Raw genomic sequence first — 14,249 nt, forward strand, 5'->3', positions numbered from 1 at the left:
GTGTTTGTAACACTTGAGTTTTGAGTAATACAAGTTTTCGCAAAAAAAAAAAACGTACGTTGCAGGCAGCCTCCCCGGGCGAATGAAACGGACGCTGGAGTTCCCGCAAAAAAAAACGGACGCTGGAGGGCGCCACTATGTCTTGCATTGAGCGAGAACTTTCGAACCCTAGCCGAAGGGGGAGAGCAAAATAGGCCGGCCCAGACGTGCAGGACACCACAACCTCGTCGTTTCTTTTCTTTTTATCTTTTTTCGTTTTTTGCAATATATTTAACTTTTGTTTATACTCTAAAATATTCTAAATATTTATATTACAACAAAGACTCTAACAAAAAACATTTGAAACATGTTGACCAAGCATTTGAAAAATGTTAAATGTGTATAGAGAAAATGTTTATCACGTATACAAAAAATGTGTATGAAAAAAATTGATTATGTATTTAAACTTTTTAATCCAGCATTTGAAGAAAATTGAACAGCATTTGAAAAATGTTATTGTTCAAAAAAAGGGATTTGAAGAATGTTAATCAAGCATTTGAAAAATGTTAAATGTGTATAAAAAATGTACATCATGTATTAAAAATGATGAAACAAATTAATCATGTAAATAAAAATGTTATCTAGCATTTGGAAAAATTATTGAACAAGTATTTCAAAAATACCAATCAAGCATTTCAAAAATGTTAAATGTGTATAGAAAAAATGTTGACCATGTATTACAAAAATGATGGAAAAACTTGATCATGTATATAAAAATGTTAATTGAGCAATTAGAAAAAAAATTGAACAAGCATTAGGAAAATGTTAAATGTGTACAAAAAAATGTTGACCATGTATTAAAAAAATCATAATTTTTTATTTGAAAAATGTTTATCTAGCATGTAGAGACATTTATAGAAAAAATGTTGATGATATGTTAAAAAAAGTTAATCTTATATTGAAAAAAGTTTAATAAAAGATTTGAAAAAATGTGTAGAGAATTGTTTTTGACCATGTATTCAAAAAGTGTTAAATTTGTATCATTAAAATGTTAACCATGTATTAGAAAATATTCTTCACATATAGGAAAAATGTAGAATGAAAATCAGAAGAAATGGATAAAAACCAAAAAAGAAGGAAAACCGATAAAAAGAATAAAAGACACAAAGTAAAAACAAAACAAAAACAAAAAATATAAAAGAGAAAAGAAAATAAAAAGTGAGAGAAAACCGGATAAAATAGAAGAAAAAGAAAGAAGGAAACCGAGAAAATAGGTGAAAAAAGAAAGGCAAAATAAAACAAAACAAAAACCCAGAGATCCGGGTTCAGATCCTAGTTTCCCCTTTTTTTTTTCTCTTTTTTAAGGTGCGCTAACAGGCCGACCAAATAGCTTTTTTTAGGGGTAAAGCCACTTTATTGATCAAAGTCCACAAAAGGTAGGATACAACTTGGGTCATGTGGCTAGCCAAGCCACACATTACGCCCCTGAGCTAGATTAAGAGGAAATTTCACTAAACTATGAGCTTCAAAATTAACAATTTGATTGTCGAAAATAAAAGTACAAGAAAGAGGAGCTGATCTAGACTTGATTTCATTGACGATAGCTCCGTAAGCACCCTGGTTTCCTTTCTGGATGTCACGATCAACTTGTTTAGATTCTGAAGATATAATGAAGTAGTGGAGCTGAAGACCTTGAGCTAAATAACGCCGCCCGACATGCAATGGCCTTCAGCGAGACGGGAGTAACACTCGCCTTCTCTCTTTATTTAAAGGTGCACTAACAGGCCGGCCCAATAGCTACAACGCGGGTGAGTTCACTTCAGCGAGACGGAACTAGCAATGTCGTAAAGCGAGATGTAGTCACGTGGTCAGTCTACAGAAATTTGGAGACACAACTGGCTTCCGCGCCCGGGCATGATGAGACCAATTGTGTCTTTGATTAATAACCCTCATGAGCTTGTTTCTGACATGTTAATCCCAGCAACTTCATCGTGGAATGAGACGCTGGTGCGTCGGGTGTTCTTACCTATAGATTCTGAGGCCATTTTGTCGATCCCCCTGTGTACCAGAAACATTGATGACTTCTGGTCATGGAGTGCTGACAAACGAGGTATGTTCACTGTCAAATCAGCCTACAAAATGATACTTCACATGAAAATCACAAGGGAAAATTGGATTGAAGAGGCCGCGGGCGCGTCAGGCGATAACAGGGAAACAAGCGACTGGTCGAAGCTTTGGAAGATTGATGTTCCATCTAAATTGAAAATGTTCCTATGGCGGCTGGCTAGATCTTCTATGCCTACTGCGGATCTTCTTCAGCATCGGAACATGGCTACCTCGGCGGCATGCAGATTATGCGGAGCTAGAGATTCTTGGAGACATGCGCTTATAAACTGCTCAATGGCAAGAAGTGTGTGGGCTTTAGCTGATGAAGAAATGATGGAGTTAATGTGCCAGTATGAATCTAAAAACACTAAGGAATGGATCTTCCAAATGAACAGCAAGTTATCGCATGATCGGCTAGTACGTATGGTGATCACGCTGTGGGCTATATGGGGAGCGAGAAGGAAAGCAGTTTATGAGGATATCTTTCAAAGCCCAATGTCAACACACTTATATATTCAGTCCTACTGGAGTGATCTCCAAGTCTTGAAAAAACCGCACTTTCAGCACTCACAGCCCAAGTCAGTGAGGCACTCCCATTGGATCCAACCGCTTGATGAAGGTGAATGTAGATTCTGCGGTTTCTGGACGACGAGGTGTAAGCTCAGTGGCAGCAATTTGCAGAAACAGAGATGGACTCTATCTAGGCGCTTCATCGGTGGTATTCAGAGGGATAACTGATCCGACAACTTTGGAAGCTCTAGCGGTAAGGGAGGCCCTGGCATTGACAGAGGATCTAAACATACAAGCTATACATGTGGCTTCGGATTGCTCAGTGGTGATAGATGATCTCAAGAGGAGAAGCGGGGCTGGTTATGGGGCTATTATACATGAAATACTAGAGTACTCTACTAGTTTTACTTCATGTAATTTTGTTCATGAATTTAGGAGCTCAAACGTCGAAGCTCACAATCTAGCAAAGCATGCACTTAAACTGGGGCTTGGTCGTCATGTTTGGTTGGGCCACCCTGGGGATCTTTATTTCGTCCATGTAAACTATGTGACGGATCAATAAAGCTTTGCTGATTGTCTCAAAAAAAAAGTCGCATGGTCGCTGGAGGCCGGGTTTCTGGGAATCAAGCCGCTCTGGTCCTGAGTAGTTTTTGGTCCATACATATAACTGGCTAATGGCCCATACTTATATGGGCCTACTTTGGGCCGAAACTCAAAAACACTGAGACCGCAGCCCAATGAAACCCAGACCACTAAACCTCACTCAAGACAAAGATTCCAGTGGTTAAAAGAAGACAAGATTGCAAGATATGCATAGCCGACACAAGCTTCCAAGAACCGAAGGGCATCTTGCTTCCAAGAACACCAAAAAGGAAGGCCGAGACAGGACGCGAGAGGAGACAAGGACATGTCCGAGAGTCGACCAGAGCTGTCCGTCCGATTTTCTCCCACCTATCCACAGGGAGGGCCGCCCCTGTGTGGCAGACGGACTCAATCCGCGAGTGTTGCACCTGCTTCACTCACTGGATGCTCTGGCTGCCCCGATTTTCCCACGACGTGGACGTCGGGTGAGATAAAGATGAGCGGAGCATAGTGAGAAGGGAGGAGAGAGGGCGGCGAGCTTGCGTGAGTGCTCCAGGATGCAGACCGATACTCAGTTCTCTTCGGCCGCGATGAAGAGGACCAGCGACTGGTACGTACCTTCGCTCTGCTGCCTGTTTGAATCTACGAGCTCGCCGCTTCTTTGGCGCCATGAAACTGTTCTCAAGCAAGCAGCAGCGTGCAGTGACAAGTACTCCGTATTTTATACGTGGAATGACATACTGAACCTGAAGTTTCATCCGATAAAAAATTTCAACTGGTTGGTGCAGGATCCGTTCGCAAGAATTCCCAAGCGATATTACCATCCAAGTTGGGGAGAGCAGCTTCAACCTTCACAAGGTAACCAACCAGCCCCAACTTTACTTTCCACCGCGTGTTGAGAGATTACAAGAATCGGGAGAATCGTGTTACAAGTTCTGATCACAAGTATGCGGATGTTCCTGCAGCTCCCACTGGCATCTAAATGCGGCTACATAAGGAAGCTGGTGTCGGGGGCCAACGGGTCCAGGGTGACCCACCTGGAGATCACGGGCATGCCCGGCGACGCCAAGGCGTTCGACCTCGTCATCAAGTTCTGCTACGGCGTCAACTTCGAGATCACCGCCGACAACGTCGCCATGCTGCGCTGCGCCGCCGAGCACCTTGAGATGACGGAGGAGTGCAAGCCCGGGAACCTCATCGGCAGGACCGAGGCCTACCTGGAGGAGGTGGCGCTGGCGAGCCTCGAGGGCGCGGTCACCGCGCTCCGCAGGGCCGAGGAGCTCCTCCCGGCGTCCGACAAGGTGCAGCTCATTGGCAGGTGCATCGATGCCATAGCGACCATGACCTGCGGCGACGGCAGCCATGAAGGGCTGGACGACGTGGGCGCGCCACGGAAGCCTGTCGATGACTGGTGGGCCGACGAGCTGACGGCGCTGAGGATCGACACCTTCCAGAGGGTCATGATCGCCATGAAGGCGAGGGGGTTCAAGGGCATCGCCATGGGGACGATGATCATGCTCTACGCTCAGAAGTCTCTACGAAGATTGGTGAGTCGATTCGAGCACATCACCACACTCTTGCTACTACTAGCTAACGTGTCTGGCACTGTCGACTTGTAACTTGTTGCAGGACATGAACGGGAGGGAGCGGAAGAAGATGGAGCCGAGGCAGGAGCACGAGAAGCGGGTGGTTCTCGAGACGATCGTGAGCCTCCTGCCGAGGGAGAAGAACACCATGTCAGTGAGCTTCCTGTCGATGCTGCTCCGGGCGGCGATCTACCTCGACACGTCGCTGGCGTGCCGGCTCGACCTGGAGACGCGGATGGCCGCGCAGCTCGGCCAGGCCGTGCTCGACGACCTGCTCATCCCGTCCTCCTCGCCCGAGGGCGCAGGCACGGCCTACGACGTCGACGCGGTGCAGAGGATCCTGGCCGGGTACCTGGAGAACGAGGGCGAGGCGACGCGCCTGGACTACAACACGGACGACGACTTCGCCTCGGCGGCGTCGCCGCCCAACGACGTCGGGCCGGTCGGCAAGCTCATGGAGAGCTACCTCGCCGAGATCTCCTCGGACGTGAACCTGCCCGTTGACAAGTTCACCGGCCTCGCCGAGCTCATCCCGGAGCGCGCCCGGTTCAACGAGGACGGCATGTACCGCGCCATCGACATCTACCTGAAGGTCCGTTCATTAGAATAGATATTCATTCGTTTACTTGTTGTTATAGTGGATAGTGCTCAAATGTGGTCGATGGTTTGGGCAGGCGCATCCGTCGTTGGGCGAGGGCGAGAGGAAGAAGGTGTGCGGCGTCATGGACTGCCAGAAGCTGTCGCGGGAGGCGTGCGCGCACGCGGCGCAGAACGACCGGCTGCCGGTGCAGACGGTGGTGCAGGTACTGTACCACGAGCAGCGGCGCCTCCGCGTGCCGCCGCCCTCGCAGGCGCCGAGCGGCGCGCCGTCGTACGCCGGGGGGGAGTCGCCGGCGGTGTCGTACGGGCGGGAGCGGAGCGCGCCGTCCAGCGAGGTGTCGCGGCTGCAGCGGGAGAACGACGAGCTGAGGATGGAGCTGATGCAGATGAAGATGCGCCTGAGGGACCCGTCGGGCGCGGCGCCGGCCCCGGCGCCGCCACTCGCGGCGGGGGCAACCCGGAGCTTCCCGTCGTCGGGGAAGCCGCCACTGCCGAAGAAGCAGGGCGGCAGCGGCGGAGGAGGCGGCGGCGGGTTCATGAAGAAGCTCGGGCGGCTGAACCCGTTCGTGCGCGACCCTCTGGGCGGCGGCAAGGTCCGCACGAAGCCGCCCAAGGATCGCAGGCACTCCATTTCTTGACACTATCGGATGGTGTGTAAACTTGAAGATAAATAAGCATCTTAGCATGGGCGTAGCACTGTACAGCTTTATAATCTGCGTCTCAGTTCGTGTCAAGTTCCTACAATGAAGAAACTCAGGCCATTGTAGCAAAATTTTGCAACTCGGGGTTCAGTCTGTCAGTGTAGTGCAGTTCTGTTCCACTGGCCACCGCGATGTCGGCCGATCGGATCACTGCGCGCTCTACGATTACCACAACGCTGGAAGATGGAAGCATCTGATGTCGATCTCAGACGATCCTCTCCCGTTTCTTGTGTGGGGATTGCGATAACGTTGGTATGGCTAGCAATGCATCCCCCTCGGGACAAACGACAACCAGCACCGAAATGTGGCCTGGGATTTGGCCCTGGTAGATAACCACGCCATATGGGCACGGGACTGTCCTTACAACAAACAAAGAGGCGAAAAGGAAAGGAGATCAGTGGATTTCCATTCTCCTATCCTAAGAAAGGATAGCAACATTGCGCCCCTACTCATCATGGATCAGTCGGCAACACTCAACACGTCTAGGCTCTCTGTATGCACAATACACGACAATTCAGGGCAAAACTCAACCAGTTTGGTTCAGGACATCAAGCGTTTTATAGGGCACACGTCTGCCTGGGTCAAAAGAATCCTAGTAGAGTTCCATAGCAACACAATGTTCAAGACAAGCCATTAATTACCTATTCCACTTTTTACATAGGTGCAGTACTAGATACGTGTGTGTCTCCACAGGCGCACATCAGCTTCCGATCACAATGCGATTAGCTGTGCCACTCTATCCAGACGTCGCTAAACCGTAATTGGGCGCACAAAAAGTCAAGCTATATCTTCCTCCTCGTTGTTTTCATCGGGAAGCCATCGACCAGAAGTTCAGCAGGAAGGAGGGCGTGAGAGCAAACCAGCTCATGAATGCCATCGCCGTCGCGGTCTCGAAGCTGCCACAGTGGTTCTCGGCACAGATGTTCAGGTCGTTGTCGATCAGGACCGTGATGCCTGCCGACGAGCATGCTGCGCCGAAGATGAGTGCTGCCGTGATCTACCAAGAAACAGCAATGATTCGCTATATTAGACCTCACGCAGTCAAAAGAAATGCATTTATAATTTCCAGGATGAAACTAACATGCAGGAACTTGCAATAAAAATGCAGTTTCATTCAATTGTCGTAATCTGAGCACGTACACTGCAAGATTTCTTAGTCTATACACCACACAGCCAATATTGTTAGTAAGAAGAATGATGGAAAAGCGCTAGGTTACTAGATACACGGAAAAGTTCACACGGGTAGCAAATTTTATATATATATCAGCACATATTATTCAGATCAAAAAAGATGATACAGAAGATTGACCAAGTAAATCTCACAAGCATCAGAGACATGAACAGAGATGTATATTGACTTACCCCATCTCCAATTGCGAACAGGCAAACAGCGCGGCGGTTCCTTAGACAACGCTTAACAAGCAATGCATAGATATCAACAATCCCAAGCGAGAAGCTCCATAGGCATTGCAATATGGTTGCTGCAACAAGATAGCTGACAAAAACAGCACTCCGTCAGTTTGTCAGAAACTAAAAATACAGAATAGCACTGCCAGAGTAAATTTGAGAGCAGAAGAAACAAGCAAATAAACTAGACACAAGAGAGCTTCCTTTTATAGCTCAAAAGCATGAACACAATCTGTGTTGCTTGCCGTAAACTGGGCCAACAAAGAAGTGCCCACCCATGTCTGCCTCACTAAAATACAAAATGTAGATCATCCACTCATCACTCACTCATCACTAATGCAAATGTTGAATTTCTGTTACGACAGGCATGCCCATATAATAAGCAGTAACAAAACCAGAGAAACCTATATGTTCAAGAAGGCTTAAACTTGGAAAATGTAAAAGGAGCAGCATGATAGTTTTAGATGTATAAGTATAAGTTCCTCTTAAAATGTTACACTGAAGTACATAGTACGATCGGATTTCCACATTGTAGTATGATCCTAGGGGTATTTTTTTTATCTACGATCATTCAGAATAACTACATAATTAACTTGAAAGGTTGGGACTAAGTCGTTTTATACAAACCCAACATACTTGTACCAGGAATTGTATAGTAAGGTAAACAGTGCCACAAGAGTAGTTTGTATCAGGAAGACCTTGGTTTCTATATATGGAATCAGAAGGGGTGGCCCCTCTTTTCTTAAAAGAAAAAACAGTCCCAGAATCACACACACACACACCCTTTCATTTTATCAAAAAGTTACTTTGAAGTACGTATGATAGCAAAAAGAGGAAAATGCCTGCTAGCCCCCCAGTCTTTGCCAAAAGGAAATTTTGCGCTACAACTCAATTAAGGGTGTGTTTTGTTGGGGTCAAGTGAAATGTAATGGGTCGGTACCGTCCCCAGAGCCCATTTCAGTGTTTGGTTTGTCAAAGGAACGGGAACCCACCGATTCTGGAGAATGGCATATTCCCTGTTTATGCGGAACTAGGCGGTACCTCCAAATCGAGCGGACGACACGGAACGGCTCGCTCGACTTTCGCTCGGCTTTCCCTCCCCGGCGCCACATCTCCCTCCCCAACCTTGCACGCGCCACCACCATCAGCCCCACAGCGCGCGGCCATGAATGGCCACCACCGCATCCGGCACGCTTGCAGCCGCCCCGGCCACCCCCTCGTTTCCCCCTCCCCTGCGCCGCAGCTCCCTCCGTAACCTTGCGTATGCTCCCGCCGACAGCCCCACCGTATGCGGCCATGACTGGCCACCGCTGCATCCTCGCGCTGGCGCTGCTTGCCGACCCGCCAGCCGCGTCCCAGCCGGGCGCACCTGACGCATCCCACCGAGCAGGGAGGTCGGGCGGCCCTCTTAATCATCTTCAGCAGAGCAGGGAGGCCGGGAGCCCTCTCACTCGTCTCCTTCCACCGGGCATGGAGGCTGGGCGCACCTAAGGCGCAATCGTCAGGGAGCTTTGGCTGCTGGACCAAGGAGCCTGTGGTGTGCAGTGACATTTGCCATGGGTGTCTCTCCAGATCAATATACTGCAGCGTCAAGTACATCTGTTCTTCTGTATTCAGCATTCAGTGTTACGTGGGTGTTCTTCTGTACTGCAGCGTCAAGTACATCTGTTCATTACAATCGATGTAATCAAGTGTTCAACATTCAGTTCAGTTTAGTTTTCTATCAAAATCTAATTCGATATGAATCAATGTAATAAAGTGAGACGAACAATTTCATTCCATTCCATCTCTCAAACCAAACACCAAAATGTAACCATTCCATTCCTCTGAACTGCTCCTACCAAACATAAGGACGGAACCGACCCATTCTAGTGGAATGGGACCATGACATTCCGTTCCACTTTGTTCCCCAACCAAACACACCCTAAAAGAACTCCATAATATGGATAAGACATAAGGGATCTCTGTTTTACTCTGGTAGATAATGTAACAATCCACTGTTCTGCCCATGGCAGTTTCATAAATAGTGAACAGAAATGCAGTTTAGTACGTTGAGGATAAGTAGAAAAGGACATGTGGATGTGATATTTCTGTTCCTATTGTAGTTCACTAGTTTGTGACATGGGGATTGTACCCCTGAGATATTCAGTAGACACTGAACCACAAAGCAAAACCGTCAACAACAACAAAAACCATGTTTCCTATTGTAGTTCACCAGTTTGTGACATGTTCATATGCATGTGGTGGCATTATATTCCTAATGATGTGACATGAAATTGCATGTTTTTTGGAAGTAGCAAATAGATTAATCTTACAATTAGTTGCTTTGCTTCTACAATCCTTGGCTTCATATAATTAGTCTTACTAATAATTTCAGAATTCAAGTACTGCGCGCACTCCCCTGTTTTTGACACTTCGATCCAGCATACTGTCATCTCACCTTGAAATCGTGCACGTTCAGTGGAATAGCACATAGCAGGGGATTGTACTACAATACAGAATTGTCAAAATAAATAAATAAATACGCCCTATTTCTGGATAACAATAGTCTTCACATGATTACATTTGCTTGCCTCCTCCATAAATATACTGTACTATGTATACTTATCCGCCTTGTAAATGTCTAAAGCTACTTTCTATGCATGCCAGAACACAAGTGCCTTAGTGATACATTTAAGCACATTCTTGTCATTTTTTCAGAGGAGAAGTCCGTTGTCGTTAGAATTTGTTTTTAGCTACCTATAGTATGCAATACTAGATGATGATACTCAGGCAGTAGTAGGTCACTACAGATAAGCTGATGCCTTTTAGTCCTCATCAATTAGGCAATCCATTACATTCAAAATGGAGAAAGTCGACCAGAAAGATCAGAAGGTAAGTGTAACGAACTTATAGTTCAGAAGGTATAGTGTGCTGAGGCTGGTACCCAACTGCCTCCAAATCCACACTCCTATAGTTCGTTCTGAGCTGAGGCAGGGGTGACCATAGACACATGTTTCCACAAGTTGCATTACAAGCATCACTCCAAGCTTTGGGAACCTATTCCCGAAATGAGCTAAGCTCCAACAGATGGAGTGCCTAGAGTACATAGCAGATCATATTTTCCGTTCTTGAACACCGAATTCCCCACGGACGCAAGCTTTAAGAGCGCGCACACACTTGACCCACCGGTGCATGTAAGATCATATTTCCTTTCTTGAGCAACGATTGGAAGTAGTAGTAGAATTGTAAAGCGATTGATGCTCAGGCCCTACACAGCCAGTTGGGGCAAATACTAGTACTAGCGCGGATGATGAGAAACCACCGGGATGGGGACTGGGGAGGGAGGTTACCAGAAGGCGCTGACGGAGGGGAAGTCGTTGGTGGAGGCCATGACGCCGAGGGCGACTCCGGCGAAGGCGAACTGCGCGAGGCGGAGCGCGAGGCCGCCGGCCGTGCCGGGCATCCCGGGCAGGTCCTTCATGAGCACCCCCGTGGGCTGCTCCACCGGATCCGTCGGCGGCGGCGCCTCCACCGGGTGCACCGCCGGCCTGCTCGCGAACATCTCGGCCCCCGACGGTACAGGCTCCCCCTACGCGCTCACCTCCCGCCTCGCCGCCGCGGGACCGGTGGGGGCTGGGCGAAGAAGGGTTTGGCCTCGCAGGGGACTGGATTGGGCGGAGTGGACGAGGAGGGAGGGGCCACACGCGCCGGGGTCGACCGGGGAGGGGAGGGGGGGCTCGGGGGAGGCGCTGCTTGCCGTTGGTTCCCCTTGCTTTTGGCCGGGGGGAAAGGCGACGGCAGTTTCTGGGGAGCTGCAGCTGCGACGGCACGCCGTGGGGTCCCTCCCAGTCTCTCTCTCTCTCTCCTCCGCGGCTCCGTGTCCGAGTGGTGGAGGGAGTGGGAGGGAAATGGGCCGGGGCCGGGCCGGGCCGGGCGGGGCTGACTTTGCTTGCTTGCCCGTGCCGCCACTGTCCGCCCGTCCTTCTTTTCATCTGGACCCGCCCGTCTGTAACTCTGCCAGTACTCCAGCATTTTTCCTGCCAGTGCGATTTACCCCGTACGGATCACTAGCGTAGCGTCAAGCAAGGGGCAGACAGACGAGCCGTTTGGTTTGAGCGATCCTGTGTCGTGTCACGAGCTGGCCCAGAAGGCCAGAACGGAGGTGGCCGACGGCGGAGATCACGACCGCGGTCGGTGCAAGCGTACAGTCCAAGCCGCGGCCGTTGCACGGACTGACGCGCCTCATGTACGTATCTTTGCCGCGTGGCTTATATTCCGTCCCCCGGCGCCGGGACGGAACGAACGCGCGTCAACGGGATCCGAGCATGGGTGGTGGAAGCGTTTTAGCAGCGAGAGCGCGGTCGCAGCTGGCGCGGCCGCGCGGATTCGTTCGGCCGTCGCCATCACACCGTGCGGAGGAAAAATCAGTGCGCGTGCGGGGAAAAATCACTGCAGACCAGGTCGGCCCGGAGAATTTAGCGCCGGCTAGAACCACCGGCCGGCCTAAATACAACCACACAAGGCTATTCCGTGGCCCACCACTATTTATATATATATGAATTTTGATTATAAATAACGGGTAGTAGCATGTAAACAGTGGCCGCATGGGACATGTGGTTAGCAAAATCAAAATCAACAGTAGTGCCTTGACTAGGTTCGTTATACAATTTCATTTCCTGTGTATCTTCTTCGGTTAGTCGTCGTCTACTTCCAGCCTTCGACCGTGCACGGATATATTCTACAAAGAGGGCGGAAAATATCACAATATTTCATGGACCGTTGTCCAACCCTCTACAAGCCTCAAGTTTTCCTTTTTAGAAAAGCATTTTTTTTAGGATACGCAAAATGCGTACCTTAGCTCTACCACTCGCTGCGAACAACGAAGGCGACCAACTTCACATCCGGTTCGTACAAGGTCAACCAAACACAACAACACAGCTACGACACAAAAAGCCTACCCAACACCGAGCCCCTCGCCGCGTCTCGACCGACACTAAAGACCTCCAAAAAACAGCAACTCCACCTTCCTTGGAATAGCCAGCGACGACCGTACATGGCGCCGGAGGAGAAAGATCCAGGCAGCGGTGAACACCGGAGGAGCGCATCATGGGACCTCGAGTCTCCCAACACAATGCTCCCAATAGAGTAACAACCTCAAAGACGTTGCCATCATGCCGATCCTAGGAATCAAGGCTTTTGCCCCGGAGACAGTTGCCGATACGAGGTCGCGAGGAAGATGGCGTTGCACTCGGTGAAGCCTCCAGGAAGGTGAATGACACCCGCAGGTGCCATCAACGCCGGTCTGGCCACAACCGAACAGGATTTTCATCCGTAGCGCTGCACATCTCCGCGTCTCCAAGATCCCGACCAGTCCCGATCAGATGCCTCGCACCGCCGTCACCGCAACAACTTGCCATCGAAGCCCCCTGTCGGTGTCAAAACCGGCGGATCTCGGGTATGGGTCCCGATTTGTGCGTCTAAGGCTAATGGTAACATGGGGCAAGGGACACGATGTTTTACCCAGGTTCGAGCCCTCTCGATGGAGGTAAAACCCTACTTCCTGCTTGATTGATCTTGATGATATGAGTATTACAAGAGTTAATCTACCACGAGATCGTAGAGGCTAAACCCTAGGAGCTAGCCTATGATGATTATGATTGTCCCTCTAAGGACTAAACCCTCCGGTTTATATAGACACCGAAGGGGGATAGGGTTTACACAGAGTCGGTTACAAAGAAGGAAATATAATATCCGAATCGCCAAGCTTGTCTTCCACGCAAAGGAGAGTCCCATCCGGACACGAGACGAAGTCTTGAGTCTTGTATCTTCACGGTCCAACGGTCCGGCCAAAGTATATAGTCCGGCTGTCCGGAGACCCCCTAATCCAGGACTCCCTCAGTAGCCCTTGAACCAGGCTTCAATGACGATGAGTCCGGCGCGTACATTGTCTTCGGCATTGCAAGGTGGGTTCCATCTCCGAATACTCCAAAGTAATTGCCGAACACTTAAATCATGTCCGGATCTGTAAGACGATTTTCACATACCACCGTAGAGAGAATGATATTTTACAAATATAATCTGCTGAAAACTTTAGATGAAGTGACACGATAAAATGGTCGAGTCATTATTGAATCGTCTTCCCACAGCCAGCTATCGCACATATCGAGGCGGTTTCCTCGGCACGTCTTGTCAAAGCAGAGATCATGTCCCCTTATCACGGGATTCTCATCAATACGGGTACGGGTAACCCAACCGCGCCATCAATCGTGGCACTTGGGAAATAAGTGATTTTCAACGAGCAAGTGGGGAGGTGCACCGTTTTCGTCGCCTCTATAAAGGGATAAGGATTCCTCCATTTTACCCACGCCTTCTTCCTCCTCTGCTTATCCATTCTCACACCCTCGAGCTCCAGTGCCCTAGTTCACGCCTTCTCCGTACAGCCAAACATGTCCGGAGCAGAAGGTAAGTGGGTGGCATCCACCGTGAAGGAGGAGAATATTACGAAGCTCCGGGCGGTCGGATACTTGGTCGCAGATATCGCGCACTGGCTACCGGATGCAGGGCAGATCATTCCAACTCCGGGACCCCACGAGAGGGTCCTGTTTCTCGCCCACTTCGTTTATGGACTGGGATTTCCACTTCATCCCTTCGTCTGCGGGATCATGTTTTACTACGGGCTAGACTTCCATGATCTAGCCCCAAATTTCGTCCTCAACATCTCAGCGTTTATCGTCGTGTGCGTGGCCTTCCTCCGCATCAAGCCTCACTTCGGCTTGTGGCTACGAATCTTCTGCGT

The 14,249-nt window shown here is 49.3% G+C and overlaps 2 protein-coding genes across 2 annotated transcripts; one reads left to right on the forward strand and one right to left on the reverse strand.

The window, feature by feature from the left end:
* Window positions 1–3,557: 3,557 nt before the first annotated feature.
* LOC119291292 (BTB/POZ domain-containing protein SR1IP1-like) lies at window positions 3,558–6,154 on the forward strand. The gene is made up of 5 exons (XM_037570026.1): window positions 3,558–3,787; window positions 3,966–4,035; window positions 4,143–4,724; window positions 4,807–5,355; window positions 5,438–6,154. The coding sequence occupies exons 1-5, from the start codon at window positions 3,735–3,737 to the stop codon at window positions 5,999–6,001; spliced, it is 1,818 nt and encodes a 605-aa protein (XP_037425923.1). The 5' UTR covers window positions 3,558–3,734; the 3' UTR covers window positions 6,002–6,154.
* Window positions 6,155–6,577: 423 nt separating this feature from the next.
* On the reverse strand, window positions 6,578–11,344 carry LOC119291293 (CASP-like protein 5A1). Its single transcript, XM_037570027.1, has 3 exons — window positions 10,804–11,344; window positions 7,427–7,559; window positions 6,578–7,061 (listed from the first exon to the last, which is right to left on the reverse strand). The coding sequence occupies exons 1-3, from the start codon at window positions 11,013–11,015 to the stop codon at window positions 6,870–6,872; spliced, it is 537 nt and encodes a 178-aa protein (XP_037425924.1). The 5' UTR covers window positions 11,016–11,344; the 3' UTR covers window positions 6,578–6,869.
* Window positions 11,345–14,249: the final 2,905 nt, after the last annotated feature.

Source organism: Triticum dicoccoides, chromosome 4B (genome assembly GCF_002162155.2).
Source record: "Triticum dicoccoides isolate Atlit2015 ecotype Zavitan chromosome 4B, WEW_v2.0, whole genome shotgun sequence".
NCBI lineage: Eukaryota > Viridiplantae > Streptophyta > Magnoliopsida > Poales > Poaceae > Triticum > Triticum dicoccoides.